Here is a 21,157-nt window from a genome sequence, read left to right on the forward strand (position 1 = left end):
AGGGCTTATTAGTGCATTTAAGAAATGATGTGCATAGAAGATGGCCTGAGAAATGGGCAAACGTTTTCATCCTCCATCATGACAATGCTCTGTGTCACATATTGCTTCTAGTACAGCTATTTCTGTTAAATGAATACATTATGGTGTGTCCTCATCCACCTTATTCACCGGATCTGGCACCTTAAGACTTCTGGCTCTTCCCCAAGGTCAAAATGACCATGAAAGGTAAATTCTTTGAATTGATTCAAAATATAGAGGCAGCCACGACAGCGCAAATAAAGACACTCACAAAAGAGGACTTCCAGAACGGCGTCACAAAGTAGCAAGAATGATGAGATAAGTGTGTTCAAAGTGAGAAGGAGTATTTTGAGGGGGATTAATGGCAATGTGTCTTGTACTGTAATAAATTTTCTTTTAAATTTAAGCATTCACCGTATTTTTTTATCACACCTCGTATGTTGTACCTCAATTAAAAAGTAAAACGGGATTTCTGGTCAAGATGACAAAGTATGTAAATGGTGTGCTTACCTCCTCACAATTACGTCAAAATGACAACTAAACTACAGAACAACCATCACTGAGAATTGCCTGAAGTCCAGCTGAACCGAAGCCCTACAACTAAGGACAGAAGAAGCCAACTCGAAATTGGTAGGAGGGGCAGAGACAAGGAACGGGCTGATCCCACACCCATGTGTGACCATTAAAAATCAGGAGGGATATCTCAGCTGTGGAGGTCTCCCCTGGAGGAGCAAGGGGTCCCATCACCACACCAGGATCCACAGCCCAGGGTTCCAGTGCTGGGGAGAGAAGTCCCTATAACTTCTGGCTGTGAAAACCAGCAGAGATTGTGACTGAGTGAGGCGAGGGTGGCTGTACTCCCAGGCACTCCTCTTAAAGGGCTGATGCACGGACTTACTCGCTAATGGACTCACTCACTCTGAGCTCCAGCGCTGGGGCAGCAGCTGGAAAGGTGACAGGGACATATGGGAAGAGACTGAGTTGTCTGGCTACAGGCTGAGGGCTGGAGGGGAAGCTTTCTCCCAGATGGAGGAGCTGGTGGAAGCCATTATTTCTTTGTTGAGCCTTCCCTCTTCCCTGCGTGCAGATGCAGGCAGCTGCCGGATCTAAGTCTCCATCAACCTGGCCAACACCATTTGTTTGCCCCACCTTGGTATTGAGACCCCCGCCCCACCCAACTTTTCCGGCACACCCAAGCTGCTTCCAGTGGCTTTTCCATACAAACCGCCTGCCTTGGCTCATGCTGCAGACTTTCCTAAAGTCTCTCAAAGGTTCACAAAACCCAAACAAACAACATCTGGCTTTGATGTGTCCCATACCTCTGGCTGAGCAGCCCTAAGGCTGGCACTAGCAGCAGCCAGCCTGAGTTCACGGCTTGGGCTCTAGCGGCACCTCCAAGCACAGTGCAGAGACAGTATTAGGGAGCCTGCAAAAACAGGCACTCTTACACATGGCTGGTAGGAGTGAAAAATGGTATAATTCCAATGGAGGCCAATTTTGCAGTATCTTGCAAAATAAATACACTTAGTCTTCAATATAATAACATCACTTCTAGGAATTTATACTGCAGCTACACTCTCCCACACATGAAGTAACATATATACAAGGTTATTCACCACATCATTACTTGTAATAGCAAAAGACTGGAAATGACCTAAATGTCCCTCAACAGGGCACTGGTTAAATAAATCATGGCACACAGGTACACCAGAATATGTTGCTAGAATAAGGAACTGGGAAGGCTTTTATACTGATATGGAAAGACTTCCCAGATAAATCATTGAACAAGAAAAAAATCAGACATTAAAAAGTATATACAGTATACTACCATTTAAGTAAAAGGGGGGATAACAATATATCTTTGTATTCACTTATATTTGCAAAAAGAAACTAGAAGGATACAGAGGAAACTAATAATAGGCATTAGCTTCATGTGGTGGAAGGGTTTTTGGACACTGGACAGATGGGGGATACGGTAGGAGGAAGGTTTTTCATTTTAAATCTTTTTACGCTTTTTGAGTTTTGAATCATGTATGTGTATTAATTATTTTTAAAACCACATAAGTAAATAATTTTTAAAAAAGAGGTAAAGGACAATGGAAAGGGAACGAAGACTCCTAAAAGGTGTAGTTTCCCAAAACAATGTCATCAATTTCACGATTTTATCTGGTTATTATGCAGAGAACTGCTTAATCTAAAGCAAAAGAGATTTAGGCTGGATACACAGAAGAACTTGCCAATGTGAAAGGGAAATAAATATTGAAATGAAGGGTTGAAATAATCTTATCTGGTGACCTTAAAAGTAGGCCAGACTGTCACTGGTGTGCACGAAGGCAGCGCCAGGTAGCAGGCCAGAGGCTCTGAAGTTAGATTCCTGGGTTAAAGACCTGAGACACAGATGCCTCCCGAGCACCCTATGACCTGGGTGGGCAAACTGCTCAGCCTAAGCTTCAGCTCCTATCACCTAGAAAACGGAATTAACAATGGTGCCAACACACCAAGTTGATATGAGGACTAAATGGACAATACACTTTGCCTACACAGTGCACAGAACCACACAAGTCTGTACTTACCTCTAAGCTCTCTACAAGGCCCTGAGGTTTATAGGTGTTGCCTCTCAGAAATAGTCAGTGTCAAAACAGAGTTCTCTCTATTAAATTTTACATGAACCTGTTTGATGGGTTTCAGGCCAAGATCAGACAGTCTGCCACACATATTACAAAGGTACGAGAGTTCAACCATTGGAAATCATTAGCGAAATGAAAAAAAAGCAATCCTTGCATAGATTATACCTCCAATTTGGTGAAAGATTTGACTTTGCTTGGAGGAGGAGGAGGCACCACACTTTCCTGCCAAATATCTAACCCTTTCACAATGTCTGTCTGGCGAGCCTGAAGCAGCCTGAGTGCTTCAGGAAAAGGCCATCAATAAAATCCTTTCCGAGGGTCTGTGTGGAGCAGGGAGAGAGGAAATGCAGTCAGCTCTTTTTGCTCTGCAGGAAGGGAAGGCTGAACAACTGCACATCAGGAGAGAAGGCAAACAAATTGCCCATTCAAGTCCAAATAAGCTCTTAGGGGAAGCAAAACAGCTGGAGTCAATTCAGCCACACAAGGAGGTGAGGACCCCAAAGACAGGGCTGGGCTGGGGGAGGCAGGCTGTCATCTTCTGAGCAAGTGGCAGTCACATGCCCTCATCTCACCTCTGCTGACCTTAGTCTATGCCACGAATGGGAGCCAGCCAGCCAGCTTTGTCAGATGTGGAGGGAAATCTTGGGTGGAAAGGAAGAAAGAAAAGAAGCAAACTAGTGAACCTGCCAAGCGAGTGAGTACCTGCTGAGCACCTATTATGTGGCAGGCACTGAGCAAGCACCTGACATACCTGTGCCATTTGGAAGAACAACTTTAGGGTTGGGTATTGTGATGGTGATTTTTAATTTTTACGATTTTATTGGGGAACAGTGTGTACTTCCAGGACTTTTTTCCAAGTCAAGTTGTTGTCTTTTCAATCTTAGTTGTAGAGGGCGCAGCTCAGCTCCAGGTCCAGTTGCCATTGCTAGTTGCAGGGGGTGCAGCCCACCATCCCTTGCGGGAGTCGAACCGGCAACCTTGTGGTTGAGAGGACGCGCTCCAACCAACTGAGCCATCCGGGAGGCAGCTCAGCTCAAGGTGCCGTGTTCAATCTTAGTTGCAGGGGGCGGAGCCCACCATCCCTTGTGGGACTCGAGGAGTTGAACTGGCAACCTTGTGGTTGAGAGCCCACTGGCCCATGTGGGAATCGAACTGGCAGCCTTCGGAGTTAGGAGCACGGAGCTCCAACCGCCTGAGCCACCGGGCCGTCCCGTGATGGTGATTTTACAGATGAGGAATCAGGCTCAGTGACAAAGGAAGAGTGATTGTACAGGCACATAGCTAGAAAGTGGCCAGGCCAGCCATGGCAAATGGCCTCAGCTCTCTCCCTCCTGCTTGTCACTTGAGCTTTTCTATGCTCAGTTCCCACAGTCCTGCCTTTGTTTAAAGCAGGAACTTGCACCATCTCACCATCCTTTCTAGCCATGGGGGTGCCTGGAGGCAAACACAGAAAAGGTCTAAGAGAAGCTTCATTGGAAAACTAAGGAAAGAACAAAAGCAAATTGCAAAGGAAGGAGGGGGGGAAAGAAACCTGGAAGCAAATGAAGGAGCAGAGTAGAATTCTTTTGATCCCCTAGGAATCCTGAAATATGGCTTCTGTGGAGCTTGCCTCAGGCTGGATCATGCAGGTCCTGAGACCTGTCTGGGACAGGGAGAGCAGAACCTTAACCTGGAACAAACATGGACTATCAATGCTTCCAGGGCTGCTGGGATGTCCAGGTGCCCTAGATTGGGGTGCCCAGGATACAGTTTACAAATCCATTCTGCAGCTATGCTGAGTTCCTGCCCTGGACAGTTCCCTCTCTAGCTTCTGAGATTCCTACCCTGAGTCTCAGACCTCCTTATAGTCAACTTACAATCACTTCCTTCCTTGAGGTCTTAAAATAACAACAGCTAATATCAGCTAACATTTATTGAGCCTTTACTTTTGTCCCAGGCAGTTAGCACTTTATATAACAACCCTATGAGGTCAATAACATATTCCAGATGAGGTGCTTAATACACAGAGAGGGTAAGCCACTTACACAAGGTTACACAGTTCGTAAGTGAAGGAGGCAGAATTTGAACCCAGTGCCTGTGCCCTTCTTCAGCACTACCCACACTCCCTTAGGCCATAGGATGTAACAGTTGGAAGAGCAGTCTTGGAAGTCAGGCAGACAGCTCTACCGTTTACTGCTACTTATCCCTGGGCAACCTAGGTAACCTGTCTAACTTCTGAGTCTCCGCTGTCTTCTCTATAAAGTAAGTGCAACAAATACACTTTGTGGTGTTGTGTCCATTCAGGACAGAGTAGGTCTTCAGTTGTGTTCTTAACTGCCTCTATTTCACCTCCTCTTCCAATGTGATTGTCTGTTGTACATTCATTAGACATGAAGGCTGCTTCTACCCTTGAGCAAAGTTTGGCTTCTTTATATTCTGTTCTAGTCTATTCTGTAACTGTAAGGTGTGGGACCCAGCGCCTGGCTCTGTGGGGCTGGATCTCAGGGAATGAAAGTGAAGGCAGGGAAATCCACGTACAGTGGGCAATGGCAGAAGGACAGAGGGGAGATGCTGGCTGCGAGCACAGACTTTCAGCTGGTAGGAAGTGTCCTCCTCCAGCTTGTCTCCCCCTCGCTGGCCCCCTGCCACCACCAACAGGCACTTCTTGTGACCTCCTGCTGCAGGGCTTGCACCCTGCAGGGTCCCCACTGAGAGCCCCACTCCTCACACGGGTACGTAGGTACGGAGATATGTTCAGAGCCCTGTGACTGGGCCCACCTTTCCCGGCTCTGGAACCATTTATCCTGCCAACTGTTGAGCTAGGCCCTAGGCACTGGAGACAAAACAGAAAATGACAGGTCTGCCCTCAAAGAGTAGTTCACCAGCTCGCCCTGCTCTCCCGCTGCCTCTGGTGTTCTCCTCACTTGGTAACGCTGGACACACTTGGTAACGCTGGAGAGAATGTCAGCATTTCTCTCTTCCAACTGAGTACTTCGCTGTAACAGTTACATGAACAAGTGATTCTCCCCTCTCCCCACCCTGACCAAGAAAAATGAGAAATAAACAGAATTATAAATACAGAGGGTGCTAAATAATGTATATACAGTTTTAGAAAGGAAAAACTGTATTAAAATTGTAATACTCAATATATACCAATAAGAAAAGACGAATACAAGTTACGTTTGACTTCTGCAATTACAAGAGGTGCTCAAAGTGGTGACCATCAGCGTCCAGACATTTCCGATTACGGGGAACTACTGCTTGAGCATAGATAACATCTCTTAAAATGTGTATACATTTTTCTGGCACCCCCGGTATATATGTATGTATTTCTTATGCACCCCTACATACCAGGTATTCACATACATTATCTCATCTCATCAACAGAACAACAATCCTGCAAGGGGGGATTATCCCCATTACATAGATTAAGGGGGGAAAGAATGGAAGCTCACACAGCAGTGGCACTGGTTTGAACCAGGGCTGTTCGCCTACGGAGTCTGTGTTCTTTCAACAGCCCCACGCTGGCCTCTGCCAGCACAGCCTGACACCCTGCTAGCTCTGGTCCCCTCCTTCGTCTGGATTTTGTTCTTTCAAGTATTTAGATTCCCTGCAATCTTCTTGTTTGTGCTGGTCCCCGAGGGAGCCAGCCTCTCCCAGTCCAGTGACAGCGGCAGTGACAGTGGCAGCGGCAGTGGCATCCTAGGTACCACCTCGGAGTCTCTGATGAGCCTGTCTCAATTATACCCAGGCTGGAAGAGTTCCGCCACTGCTGCAAAGCATGCAGGTTTGCTGCTCCATTTTCTCTCCTCTGACTCCAGCCTCTTTGACTCCCCACCCCTCTGCCCGCTGGCAGCCTACCTCCTCTGCTGTCCTCGGTTCTGCCTCTCTGCCTCCTTACAGATCACGTTCAGGCCTGCAAAGCAGAGCTTCTAACTGCTGCCACCCCAGGCAGCTGAACCAGTCTAGCTCAATTCAGAAAAGAGTGCTCAAGTCTCTGCTGAGTGCCAGGCACTGCTCTGGGTGCCGCAAGTGGGCAGGAAGCAAAAGGAAAATGCAGGGGCTGTGCCCTTCAGAAGCCTAGAGCCAGAGACTGGGAGAAAAAGTAGACAGAGAACAGAAACTGCCAGCACAGGCAGACAGTGAGGGGGTTGTAATAGAGTCCTAAAATATCAGAGCTGGAGGGAACCTTGGTTTCCTGTTTTAACCCCTCCATTTTACAGGTGGGGGAACTAAAGCCCACAGGAGGGCAATTATTTGAAAAAAGTGATACCAGGTAGTAACAACCAGCACTTCTAAAACCCTTACTAGGAGCTAAGTACTGCTCCACATGCTTTACCTGGATTAACTCACTTACCCCTCTCAACCGCCCTCCGAGGTAGGCACTATTGCCCCTCTCATCCCCCCATTTTAAAGATGAAGAAAGTGAGGCCCTGAAGGGTTAAGTACCTTGCTTGTCCACGTTCACACAGTTAGTTATCGGAAACCTGTATTGAACGTAGGCCGTCGGGCCCTACATTGTTGTCTCTCTAACGTCCTGTGAGACGGAGACAGAATCTACACGCGGAAGTAATGAGAAGTCTTCTCGAAGGAATTACTCATAGGCCTGATTATGAAAGCAGTGAACCTTGGTTATCCAGTCAACTCAGAGAAAGCCTCGATTAACCAGAGGTTTGGCTTCCACTGGGAGTTCCTGAGCACCAGCAAACACAAAGCAGTGAGCGAACAGAGCCCCGTATTTCCAAAGAAAGAGCCAACAAGGAGGAAAGAGCTTTCGTGCAAGGGATTTATTCACAGAAACAGCAGTAGCCCCAGTCCTCTTCCCCTTTTTATGTCTGACTTTCCACACATGCTGCCCTCAGCCTAATAAGATCTTTCTTATCTTCAAATGCCACTTCCTGAGGCAGGGAGACCGGCTCAGGCAACTTAAAAAGATGCTCAATGATGTGGACTGAAATTTTTAGAAAAGGAGCTTCTATAATAGTCCAGCCTTGGTCAACCAAAGACTTCCATCTCCCAGAGTCCCCCCCACACACACACATACATGCTCCCTGGCTTTGGCCCACCGAGAGCCTTCTCCATTTCTGCCACAGGAGTTTCAGAACAAATAGTTACCAGTATACTACTTACCAGTCACTGCCAGATTATGCTCTGAGCCACAAGAGACCTGTAACAAGAAAGAAAATAAGTTATAGTAGAGAAATAAAATGTATAGATATTTCAGCCTAGATACTTTATGAATCACAGTTATTTTTTAATAATACCAACATCCATTTTGGGCAAATTCTAGGAAGCAGAAAGGGGCACCATACACAAAAGTTAAGACTATAATTACAACACACTCACAACTACATAAAAAGTGATTTTAAAAAAAAAAAAGGAATGGAAATACACCAAGATATTAAACTATTTGTCTTTAAGCAGTGAGACCATGAGTGATTTTTTAAATCCTTTCTTCCTTCTACTTTTTCATATTTTTCAAATTTTCTCTAATGAGCATGTGTTACTATAAAAATGGAAATACAAGGCAATACAAATGAGTTTTTGAAAACTGAACTCAAAAGACCATCATTTTCACCCAGACTAATAAAATGAGGAAAGAATTTGGTGGAAACATGGCTGAGGACAATTGCTTCACTTTCCTCATCTGCTCACTCTCCCTTTCACCTTTCAGTCACACAAACATCTGTAGTTCTGTGAACAGGACAGGCTCTCTCACACATCTGGGCCTTTCTTTGCACGTGCTGTTCCCCTGCTTGGAATGCCCTCTCGACCGCCTACCTAGAAAACTTCCCCTCATCCTTTAAAATCTCAAAGCACCACCAGGTCACCTTTGCAGTTGCTTCTAGGCAGCCTCAAGCACTCCTTTCATGGCACAACTTACATATACCCCCATTGTAGCAATTATCTTGTGATCTTTTACACTATTTTCCTGTCTCCTCACTAGACTGCAAGTGTTTGGAGAACAGGGCTGAGTCTCATTCACCTCCGTATTGCACAGATGGATTGTACAAGTCGGGGGACTTGGGGAACAGCTGCTGAGTTAGAGAATGGATGAAAGATCAAAGTACATGAAAGAACAAATACCTAATACACAAAAGACAATAATCTGGGGCTCTGAGTCCAGCATTTCCACCCAGCGAGAGGCACTTCTTGCCTTTCAGTCCCCACACGTCCAAACTGCTACCAGGAGGAAGTGACTGAGAATGTAAAAGCAGAAACGGTTCTCCGGGTACTAATTAAAAGGAAATCCAGACTCTGGGGAAGCATCCTGTGACCTTTATCAAGATGCTCACTTTAGTTCCTGGCAAGAGGGAGGCTTCAGGTACTTATGGAATGTCAATGCTGGAAGGGCCCTGGAGATCTCCTCCAATCTTTCCACATTATTAAGAGAAAGCTGAGGCTTGGGAAGAGGAAAGAACTTGCCTTGGATGCCAGAGCAAGTGTGTGTCAAAACTAAGACCAGAGCCCCTATGAATCCCACACAAGTTCCTTCCCTGATGCTATAGCTTCTCAGTCTTTCCCAGCGAAGGCTACTTGGAAGTGATATTCGGAGGAAATCAGCACAGGCCCCTGACAGTAACAGGCTCAAACATTTGAGCACTGGAAGCCAAATCACACACTGGTAGGTGAGAAGGGGCAACAAGGCTTCTGAGGCTTTTTTCCTTATAAAAGCTGTGCTTCCCAGATCCCGGCCTCTACGGCAAAGAGGGCTACCCACACGCAGGTGGACTCCCTGACAGTGTCTGGCAAAGAAGCACCTGTATGTTTTACCCCAGTAAACATTTCCAGGTTGCCTAGTCTCTGATCTGAGACAGGCTCTGCAGCTAATTTATCTGGGAAGCCCCACCAAGCCTCACCCAGGGCCATATACCAGCACAAATTCATTATGCTTCTTGGTTATACCAAGGTTGGCTCCCTAGGTTCTGTCATAGAAAGCTGTTTCAATTGAAAAACTGGAAAAAACTTAGATGTTGAACATTAGGGTAATGTAATGCTTATGTAAATTATGACAGAGCTCTCTGATGCACTATTACCCAGACTTAGGAAATGATGCTTACAATACAGGAAAATACTCATGATATCCTGTGAACTGAAAAATCGCCTAAAAACTATGTATGTCAGATGATATCAACTCTATAATAAAACATTGGGTAAAAGACAGAAGGGGACACATCCAAATGTTAACAGTGATTGCCTAGGCTAGGGATGGGGTAGGCATTACAAGTGTGGTTTTTCCTTTTGCTTTTTCTATGCTCTCTGGATTTTATTCCCCTTTCTTATACTCAGAAAATATATCTATTAAGAATGAGAAAAATAAATATAATGCTGTTCCCACCACAGAGGAAATAAATAACTACCTGTTATAAAATCTGTTATGTTCTGAAGTAGTGGGAGAAAAAGATTTGAAGGAAACATAACTAAATTATGAGGGCTGCCGCATCGTAGTGGTAGGATTATAAGATATTTTTTTCTTCGATTCTCTATTTTTCAAGTATTCTTTAACAGTGGTGGTAGCAGTAGTGGAGATGGTGGCAGTGATAAGAGCAGAAATTAAAGCCACCACATACTGAAGACTCACACGTGCCAGGCATCATGCCAAGGCTCTTTATAAACATTCTCTCATCTTACTCATCACAATAATCTTTTCAGGTAGGTTTGACTTGGCTCATTTTAGACATAAGAAACTGAGCTCATACATATTAAATAACTTTTATAGCTAGCCAAGTGGCAGTAGCAGAACTAAAACCCAGGTCTGCCTGATCTTTAAGCTCCGGTTCTACACTGTTAGATCATGTTACCTTTGTTTTTTTAAAAAAGGAAGCTATTTCATTTTACAAAATGCAGACAGAATCCTGACTGCCAGGACTCACCCTGGGGCTGTGGACTGCAGAGCTGACCAACCTTGAGGACCAGGGGCTTCCGGAAACAAGCCACTGACAAATGCCAGCATCAGGCAGCAGATACGGCTCTGAATTAATGAGCGAGACAGTGATGAATGGATTTTGTCAAGGCTTCGTAGAGCTTGAAGCTCAAAGCTCCCTGCTGCTCCTTGCTGTCTGTGCACTGGCACAGAGGCCAGGAGACTGCCCACCGCAGGCCACAAAATCCCAGTGCTATACTCCTTCAGGAAGATGGTGTCAATGACCATTGGCTCCTGTCAGCATCTGCCCACTGCCCAGCTGCAGGCAGCTTTCTAGAAGACTCTGGGAACAGTGGCAGTGTGCCTAAGAGGAAGAGATTCCATGCCAGGAAGCCAGGTGGGAAACTCGGTCCTCTGCTTTCTGGCTCTGAGACCTCTGGCTAGGCCTCTCGGGTCTCAGTGTTCCCAGGTGTACAAAGTACACAACCATGTCTGTTCCTTCTGCCTCACAGAATGCTAGAGGACAAATGAGACACTCCATCTCCTCAGAGCCATGTGCCTCACCTTTCTTACATATAAATCTGACCGTGTCACGTCCCTGTACAGAACCCTCCACAGGCTCCCAGCATTGGGAGGGCAAAGGCTAAACTACACAGTATAGCTTACAAGGCCCTCAGAAGAAGGCGCCCATTTACCTCTCTGGCTTCATTTCTTTCCCCTGCTACTCATGAACCCCCACCCCCAATAACATATCCTCTTGGTTCCACTCACACCATATTACGTTTTATCTGAGAACATCATGCAATTTCAGGCTTTTCTACATACTATTCTCCTTGACTGGAATTCCCTTTCTCCCACTGTCTACCTGGCTAAATCCTTCAAGATAGCTCAGATATCACCTCCTGGTGACGCCAGCCCTGACTTCTCAAGGCAGAGCCAGCTGCCCACCCCTGGATACTCCCACAACACTGTGCATCATGGCCGTTATCACACACGAGAGGGCTAGTCATGCACTGCGCGTGTCTGTCTCTCACACATCCAGCAGGATGCCTGCCCAACAGTGTCTCTGCCACATAGCCCAAGGGCAGGGCATGAAGGCGGGCGGGGAATACAAAGATCAGGGGCCCAGGGAAGTTAGATGGTTCCCAAACAAGTGTGAGCAGTGGTATGGCCACTGCAGCCCAACTGGAGACAGGCACTGAGACGCAGTGAGGGCAGGCAGGGGATGGCACTACAAGAACAGTGTCGAGATGGCGGAGGCACCAAAAGCACAGCGGGATTGTTCAGAAACTCGAGCACAGCAAAGCACAGTAAACCAGCAACAGAGGTCAGTGCTAGGAGACCGAGTCCCACAATAGAGAAAGTAGGGTCCAGCTTGCTGGTTGGGACCTTCAAGAGAAAGGGGGCACCTCTCCAAGGGTGACGGGTGTGGAACAAAGGTGGCTGTGGACAACTGTCCTTGACGTGGTGCTGCTCAAGTACTTAGAGGGAGGTTTTCTGTTCAGGCATTTCAGCCTGAGGAGACAGAGAGGCAAAAGACAGTTTCCAAACCCCCAACTGCCACCGGGACAAGATCTCCCAGCAACCCTCCTGCCAGGCTAGCCTCCGTCAGTTCTTACGAAGGGAGTTGCTCAGGGATCTCCTGGCGGCTGGATCCCGCTAAATGCAGCTGCATGGGGATGAGCTGGGGCAAGAACTGACTGGTAGTAGATGCCCAGTGGATCTATGCTGAATGCATTAATGAGCTAAATGAATGAATAACTACATGAATAAGCAAAAAGTAGACTAACATGAAAATATCTGCCAAGTGTTGAATGTAAGCACTTTAGCTCTCAGCAGTACACTTATACCCTTTCTAAAAATAGCTGACTGGCCCTTTGGAGTGCTCATGGCCAGGCACGTGGCTAACTGCTTTGCCCGCTGTATCTCATTTAAACCTAGACCAAACCTAAGAGATGGTCTAGGCTGAGATTTGTCGCGGCTGCTTTACAAATGAGGCGACTGGGGTTCAGAGAGGTAAGGGAGCTCGCCCAGTGTTTTACAGCTAGTGCAGGAGCAGGATTCTGGGACCATTCAGATTCAACCTTTCTATCCTCCCAACTGTTTTAAGCCTTCTTGTTTGCATATAGGATGGAAATAAATCACCCACCCAGTTCCTGAACTTTTGGCAACCCTGTGCCAATTGTAAAGGGATCTTAAGCTGGGAGAATCCTAGACTTACAAGGCCCAAACCACATCTTCCTGGGGCCAGAGGGGTCCACCTCCGGACTGATCCAGAAGCTGCTCCAGAGCTTTTTCTTGAGGGAAAAGGCTGTAAAAGGACAACAAAGCTTTGTCCTCTGCCTTCCCCACGGAAGCTATCACCTGACAGGGAACTCCACCAGATTTTACAACACTGAGCAAAGGAAAGTCAAGGCACGGAAAACAGAGTGGGGCGGGAACGCACAGGCTTCGGGGGAAGAAGCATTGAGATGCCAAGGAGAGAAAGCAGAGACAGGGACCGACCACCTAGGGACCACCTTGGGACACGTGTGATTGGTTCCTGCCCCTGTCAGTGGGCCCAGTGGCCTGCGGATGCTATGGCAACGAGGTGCCTGTGAGGAGGCACGTGACACCGGGGGTTGGGCAGCCATTCCTGGGGACTCTGAGGAGGGATTCAAAGCCTGGGCTCCCCGCACCACCGAAAGTGCTTGGCAGGGAAGGGCTGGCCGCCTAGAAGGAGAAGCGTGCTGGGAACAGCTCCAGAAAGGCAGCTTCCACTGGGGTTTACAGGGAGGGGGATGGGTATCTCCGTGCAGCCTTTGCTAGAACTGCCCAAACCCTGTTGCCATGTGTGTAGAACTCTGGGGCGACAACCAGAATTTCCAAACCTGTTAGAAAAGCAGGGCTGGAAGGCTGGGCATGTTTCACAGACAAACTGCAGTCCTGTTAACCAATGGAGTTTTACCCCTCGGCTCAGAAATTGCCCCAAATGGAACCCATTGTGACAGCAGAGAGGCAGCTCAGCTGCTTGCTTCTGGAAGCACCTACCCTTAGAAAGACATCTTTAACCCCGAGTGTGAGGGCTTCAATTTTTGACTGAAGCCTAGATGTCAAAGGAGGTAAAAAAAAAATGAGACCTCCAGGCCCAGCGGCTCCATCTATCCTCCACCTCAAAGTCCTAGGTGAAGAACCCATTCTCCCTATAAAGCAAATTCCTTTTTTTCCAAAGCACATTATATACCTAAGAAAATGAAGCTTCAGTCAGGTTCTACTACCTCCTCAAGTGGAGAGGTTGGGGTGGGGCAGAAGAGAGCTAAAATGTGGTAAGGGCCTAGACAGCAGGCATATGACATTACAGAATTTCACTTTAGCTGCATATAACCTCACATGCTCAGCTGCTCTGAGAAGTGAGAATCTGTGTCAGCAAACACACTGGTCAGCGAACACACTAATGCCAGGTCACACTGGTCTATATACCCAGTTGGCCTTGATCCAAAGCCTATGAGCTGCACCACTACACATACTGCCTGCCTCTTCTGGTACTAGTCCCAGACTGCCCCAGTCAGTAAGGCTCAGATTCTCAAGTAACAGATCTCTGACTCTTTATCTCCCTCTGACTGTCTCCATCCTGTTAATTCTGCCTTCTCGAAGACTCTCAAATCTGTCTTGATTTCCAGCTGCTACCATCTTAGTTCAGTCCTTTTCACTCCAGCCTGGATTCTTTTAAAAGACACTTAAGTGACTTCAAGTTCTCTTCTCTCTGTCATGTCACGACATCATTTAAAATTTTAAAAAAAAAATTTAAGTTGTCATACTCTCAAAGCTTCTTAACTTCCTACCACACTCCCACTCCTTTTCTACGTAAACCTGTTAACCCAGAAACACTGGGTTCTCTGTACCTGGAAAATGTTTCCCCACTTTTGTACCTTTACTGGCACCATTTTCCCTTCTCTATACCATTATAAACCCGACCAACCCTACAAAACCCAGTTCAAAACCCCACTGCCTTGAGGGAGCGTCCCAGATTCTCTCAGCCCCAAGGAGATGTGTCTTCTTTCAAGTCCTACCACCTGCCTTGGCTATAGTTTGCTTTTGTCAAATCTCCTTTGTACTGTTAATAATTTGGGTATCGGGGTAGACATGTTTTCCCCAGTCAGTGTGAGGTAGTTAAAAGCTTTTCTTATGGAACCAGGAGACCTAGACTTGAGTCCTGGCTCTGCCACTTCCTGGTCACAGAACCTTGGGCAAATCGCTTTGCCTCTCTGGCCTTCAGTTCCTGCGTCTTTAAAATGGGGTAACAACAACCTGGCATATCTCATACACTAAAACCCTTCCGCCACCCCCCACCGCCCCCTCACATCTACAGAATAAAATTCATTCTGAGCTTGGCCCTGTTCTACCAGTACAGATAAGTTTCCAGAACATATAAAAGGAAGCTATAAGCATTGGGAACTGGCATAGGTTCACTGTGAACAGTTCCTTTTCTTTTCAACCGTTCCTCTCCTTAGAGGGCTTGAGAAATGTCTACTGAATTAGCATACACACAATAACTAGAATACAATACACACAATTAAACTATGAATGCTTGCCTTTCCCAGAGTGCCCTTCTAAGGGTATTCCTTTCTCCTAAGGGGCCATGTTGATACTATGTGCTCCGCCTTCCTGTGGCCACACCTAACCGGACTCTGAATGAACGCCTGTCCCAAGGTGGGTTAATGCATAGATTGGCCACAGCCTGTGAAGTGACTTAAGGTGAAAATTCTGCCTGAAAAGGGTTGTAGGGAGTGAGTCCTCTAGTCTAGTTGGTAGCTGGGGCAGTGGAAAGAAATAGACACAAGAAAGGGTAACATAAGGAGGAGCTACAGACAGAAGAGTCAGAAGCAGCAGGAACAAAGTAAAGAAGAGTAGCTAAGGCATGAGAACGTGAGAGTTCTAGACCTACTGCTGAGGGCATAAGAAGGTCTAGGGTTTTAGCTGCCTTGTTTTCTACATGACCTTCCAGATGTTTTTGTAGGAGGCATTTGCTTCACCTGTTTTCCTTCTCATGCTCATCCTTACAATACTAAAGTAACCTGGGAGTATCTCTGAGCCTTATAGACTAAAAGCACCTAACACAACAACGCATCTGGATTTCAGTAAAAACACATCAAGTTCCTTTTACCCTTGAGAACAGGATGGAACCAGGTAAGCTGAACAACCAAATTCAAAGACAGGCAATTAACAGACTCAGGCCAGCCAAACATCCTATAGCATGCTTCTCAAAAATAAAAAAAAACAAATAAAAAATAACCCTTGCCCTAATAGCCAAGAAAGGTTGAAATTAAAAAAGACTGCCAATACAAGTGCTGCTGAGGATGTAGAATAATGGAACTCTCTTACATTGCTGGCAGGAATGTAAATTCAACAACTGCTTTGAAAAACAGTATCTACTAAAGTCATATATATATATATATGTATATATACACACATATACATACATATGTATATACATATATATATATCAGGAGACCTAAGTACTCAAAATAAAGGATTACTTACTTCGATCAAAAGACATGTACAAGAATATTCCTAGCAGCTTTATTTATAATAAAGAACATAAAATTACCCAAATATTCATCATCAGTAGAATGGATAAAGGGTAGTATATTCAAAATACTTTATAACAATGGGGGAAAAAACTATAGCTGTTCACAACATGGATAAATCTTCAAGAATAATGGTAAACAAAAGAAACCAGACACAGAAAAGTAAATATTTTATGATTCTACTTACACGAAGCTCAAAAGTAGGCAAAACTTATTTTAACGAAATAACTGTTCTGAAGGGGAAAAAAGAACTAATCCTGGTAATTGTTAAACACTTTAGTTAAACATTTAGTTAAACATTTTAGTACTTTGTTAAACATTTTAGTGCTTTGACTAAAAACTTTTGTTTAAAAACAAAAAGGGTCAAAAGAAAATCTTTAATTCTACTTAGTGGATTTTTAAAAATCATTGTCATATGTATGTATGTATGTATCAATTCTGAAAGAATTTAGTGTGTATTGTGCAAATGAGGAAATATACGTATTAAGGTTGGTGGGAGTCAGAGTTTTCACTGTAAATGAAGGAAACACAAACATGGAATGAAGGATGGCAGAAAGGAACCCTGTGGACATTGGATTAGAATTAGAGGTGTCAGTATGAACTCACAGTTTTACACACACACACACACACACACACACACACACACACACACACACACCACAGGTTGAATTAAACCAATATGAAACTGCCCAGAAGAAATAACACCCCAGCAGCAATGAGTTCACTTGGTGCATGGATCTTGACATTTACATGATATTCAACTAAGAGGAATCAGAGCTCGTTGGAGAAATGGCTGGTTCTGGGTTGGGATGGGGAAGGAACAATTTTGGGCCTGAAACGTCTATTTGTGCCAGGAAATAAGGAAGTGATCAAAGAATGAGAGGGACATGTCCAAAGGATACAGGAACCAGCTTGAAGGGTCTCCCAATGGCTAAATCAGGGCGAATTTGAGCATCAAAATGAATAACAGTAGATTATAATCCAATGAATAAAATAAAAATGCATGAGTATACACTGAATAATAACTAGAGGATCAGGGAACACTCTTCCTTACAGTTCAATGTCAAAAATAATAAATATAAAAGGAATAGCTGGGCAAGAAAATAATTTTGCAATAGTAATAATTCAGGCAAGAATCATTGAGGGATGTTAAAATACTGGGCAAAAGTCTGAAAAGGAACACGATATTTACACAGCCTCCAAATATCTCTTCACAGATTACTTCTTATTTACAAGGAGAAATGGTAACTTTACAGCAGAGACAGGAGGCAACACCACCTCACCCATCTGATTTAAGTTAGTATCACTAATAATGGGATAAACTGATGTGAGGTGCCTCTTTAGACAACGCATAAAGACACATCACTTATTTAGTATTCCTGCCAAAAGTGCCGAAATGAAATTTAATCATAAGGAAAAATCAGATAAAACCGAATTGCAAGCCCTTATACAAAACAACTACGAAATAACTGGCCTGTACTCTTCAAAAAATATCAGTGTCATCAAATATAAAGTAAAGCTCTTCCAGATCAAAGGAAGCAAAAAGACATGACAACTAAATGCAATATATGGTCCTGGACGGGATCCTGGATCAAAGTGAAAAATTGCCATAAAAGATATTAAGACAACTGGAGAAATATGAAGATGCTCTGTGGATTAGATAACAGTATTCCATCCACGTTAAATTTTCAGAAAAGAGAGGACACAAATGCACATAAATGTGGCAAAATGTTAATACATGTTGCGCCAGGTGAAGGATTTGGAGAGTTCTTTATATTATTCTTGCAACTCGTCCATAAGTTTGAAATTATTTCAAAATACAAAGTTAAAAAATGTAAACAAGCAAAACTAATCTATGGTGAGAGTGTAGAGTAGCGGTTATCTTCGGAGGGGTACATCTGAGATGAGACATGAGGGAGGGAGGCTTGCTGGGGTGCCTAATTTGGGTGATTACACCGTGGTATACACGTAAAAACTCATTGAGTCTGGCCCAAAGACTGACATCTGTGAAATTATCTGACCTTGGGCATGAGGCCTGCACTTTCTGGGCCTTCATTGTTTTCATTGTAACACAGGTGTAGTGATACTTGCCTCCCAGAATTGTGAAGATTCAATGAGATCCAGTATACCAAAGAACCTACCCCAGCTCCTAATATTTAGGAGTAGCTGCTAAGGAGTAGCTGGAAGTGTTACTTCCAGCTCTCTTGATATCCCAACTCTTTTTATAAGACCTCTGGAAAATATGTCTTCATATGCGATCAATATCAAGGTAATTTTCATTGTTGTGGTTTTAAATACTGGGTCTCTCTTCATAAAGGCTCCCTGCAAAGAGGCTATTTCAGATTTCAGCAGGCTGGACAGCTGCCCGGCTCTGTTCAAGCCTCTGTTCAAGCCCCTGGTGAGCGCGTACACAAAGTCTTGTGTATGTGCTCAACTCACAGGCAGTGCAAGGAGTGCAGCTAGGCGGGCAGGCGTGTACACGTGGCTCAGCCTCGAGGTCAGAAGGCTGAACAGAATCTCAGAATATTAAAATGTACGGGCTACATGGGCTGAATTGTCCCTCAAACCAATGTTCCTTCAGCAAGAAACCCACAGGCTCACAGAAGGAGAACAAAATCTCTTCCTCAGGCTCCGTCACACCGCGGGCGTTGGAGAAACGGCGAGTCTTAGTTCTGGCCTTAACTCATGCCTGAAACTCTGCAGCAGCTTCCCTGGTGTCCCTCTCCTCCCAAGTCTCTCCCTGCTCTGCCAAAATGCTCTTCCTAAAGCACGCGTGGATTATTTTGCTCCCCGTTGCCGAAGCCCAAATTCCTTTGTCTGGTATTAAACACTTTCCGTAATCTATACCTAGTGTGGTTCTCTAGCTGACTTCCTCAGTAGACTTATCCACAGGTACTTGCATTCCAGCCTCATCAGACCCCATACACAGCATCTCACCACTGCTCTCTTTATGCCTGGCTCGTGCTGGCCCCTCAGGTGATCTTCACCACTCATCCTTGGGAAGGAGGGAGAGAGGAGAAGGAAAAGAATTGCTAACCTTTCATTAACTACTAAACCCCATTGTAGGTACTTTACGTGAGTTAACTCATTATATCTACATTTGATAGATTAACAGTGGAAGACAGTGGTTAAATGCCTTGACTAAAAGCACATAGCTAGTAAGTGGCCAGGCCACTTCACAAGTAATTGCTCCCTCCTCTGGACCGATTCCACTTACTATTAAGTGATTCACATGTCTGTCTCTTCCCAGATGATATAGATTACAGCTTTATTAAGCATGAAGACAGTATCTCATTAATCTCTTTCCTCAGTGCCTTGCATAGAGCCCTGCACATAGTAGGTCCTGATGAGATGTTCATTGAATTGAAGTCACCCATCTGTGCACCTCACACAGTTCCAGGCTCAGAGTCCGGCACAGAGTAAGTACTCAGGAAATGCAGATGGCTGACACTGGATTTATCTCTGAATTTCCGCAGCACCTCACCGGGGTCTCATAAATGCTTTGAGCTCTGTAAGTAATGGTTGAACTCAGAGACTAGATGGTCCTTCAGATGTTCGGAATTTGAATCAGCGCATGAACAGAATGGCCTCCTAAGACATGACAGGTAGATCCCACAGGGCCTGAGAAAAAGCCTCTGGGTGATGCCCCAGGGTGGGAACAGTTAGGAAACGGACCCCTAGTGTGTGGAGGGAGACAGCACAGCCCCCTCTGACCTCAATTCTATGTCCAACAACAGTGACAACAAAAACAAGCTGACAGGCTGAGTCTGAGCCCTTTGTGCACAAGGCCCGAGAGTCTGTGCTTTTGCTGCAGCAAAGAGCTTGGATGGGCCATCGCCAGGCACGGGGCTGGAGTCCCTGAATGTGGCCCTGACAGAGGCCCGCTGGCACCCTGGAGCCCCTGGCACTGAAGATCACTTTCGCTTTTTTGATGAGAACAAACAAAAACAAAATCTAGATGCCAGATCCTAAAGCTTTACTTTTTCTGCGGTTAAGAAGTTGAGAATGCAGATGTGACAGAAGAGATCACAATTTATCACAAGCGTGTACAGTGTGACAAGGACCACAGCACTAAGAATGCTGACTGTATCTGCTGCAACCAACCGGTGTGCCACGTGCCGCAGCCTGACGGGCTTCCTTCCCAGGGACAGCGCCACAGGCCACAGTCTGACGAGGGCTGCAGCCCTGTCCCCAGGGACAGCTTGCTAGACTCCTGCCACCTGCAGCCCAGCTCCCAGCTGAGTGACCATAACAGGGACCGTCCTAAGCTACGGATGTGACTCTGCAGCTTTTCTGGTTCAAGGCAAAGTTGTAGACGACCAGGTTCTGTTCTGGGCAACACGCACAAAATTATTAAAGTGTATTCATCTTTTTTTTTCAGATTACAAAAGTGATATGTAGTTACTGCAAAACAATAAGAAAAATTAAAAAAAAAAAAACGCCTATAATCCCACCACCCACTCTTAACACATGGTGTATTTCTTTATCTTTTCCCTATCAATATTTGTCTGTGTGTAAAGAAAATACATGTAACTTCAGAAACATAGTTTATGCTATATATGGGTCATGCTATATATTCCATTTTATATCACGACTTTTGCACTTAACATAATGCTATGTTTCTCATATCATTACTTTCATAGAAAATGAGATTTTTAGCATGCGCTTTATAGCATCATGGGAATATGCCCTGATTTCATTATTTCCTTAGTGTTGGGTACCTACATGGCTTCCAATATTTTGCCATTATAAACTGCATTGTGATGAACATTTTTGGAGAATCTTTGCCTACATCTCTGATTATATACTTAGGATACATTTTCTAAAGTAGAATTACTGAATAAAGGGCTATGAACCTTTTCAAGGCACTTGCACAAGTCATACATACATTGTATCAGGGTCATTGACAAAACAGATCACATCCAGAAGAACAACAAAATGAGGAAAGGGTAAGAATACTGAAATAATAAGAATGGCTAACATATATTGGGTGTCTATAATATGACAAGGAAGGTGCTTAATGTTTTGCATGCGTTAGTTCATTTAACCCGTGACTCGATCCTATAAGGTACGCATGCACAGGTTAAGAAAACCAAGGTTCA

At 45.0% G+C, this 21,157-nt stretch overlaps 1 protein-coding gene across 1 annotated transcript in view; it reads right to left on the reverse strand.

Annotated features, from left to right (window-relative positions):
* SERGEF (secretion regulating guanine nucleotide exchange factor) overlaps nt 1-21,157 on the reverse strand; it is a 194,146-nt gene that overhangs the window by 64,003 nt on the left and 108,986 nt on the right. The window contains 1 exon segment of the mRNA XM_074336098.1: nt 7,755-7,791. Coding sequence (XP_074192199.1) covers nt 7,755-7,791 — 37 coding nt within the window.

This window comes from Rhinolophus sinicus, linkage group LG06, assembly GCF_036562045.2.
Source record: "Rhinolophus sinicus isolate RSC01 linkage group LG06, ASM3656204v1, whole genome shotgun sequence".
Classification (NCBI taxonomy): domain Eukaryota; kingdom Metazoa; phylum Chordata; class Mammalia; order Chiroptera; family Rhinolophidae; genus Rhinolophus; species Rhinolophus sinicus.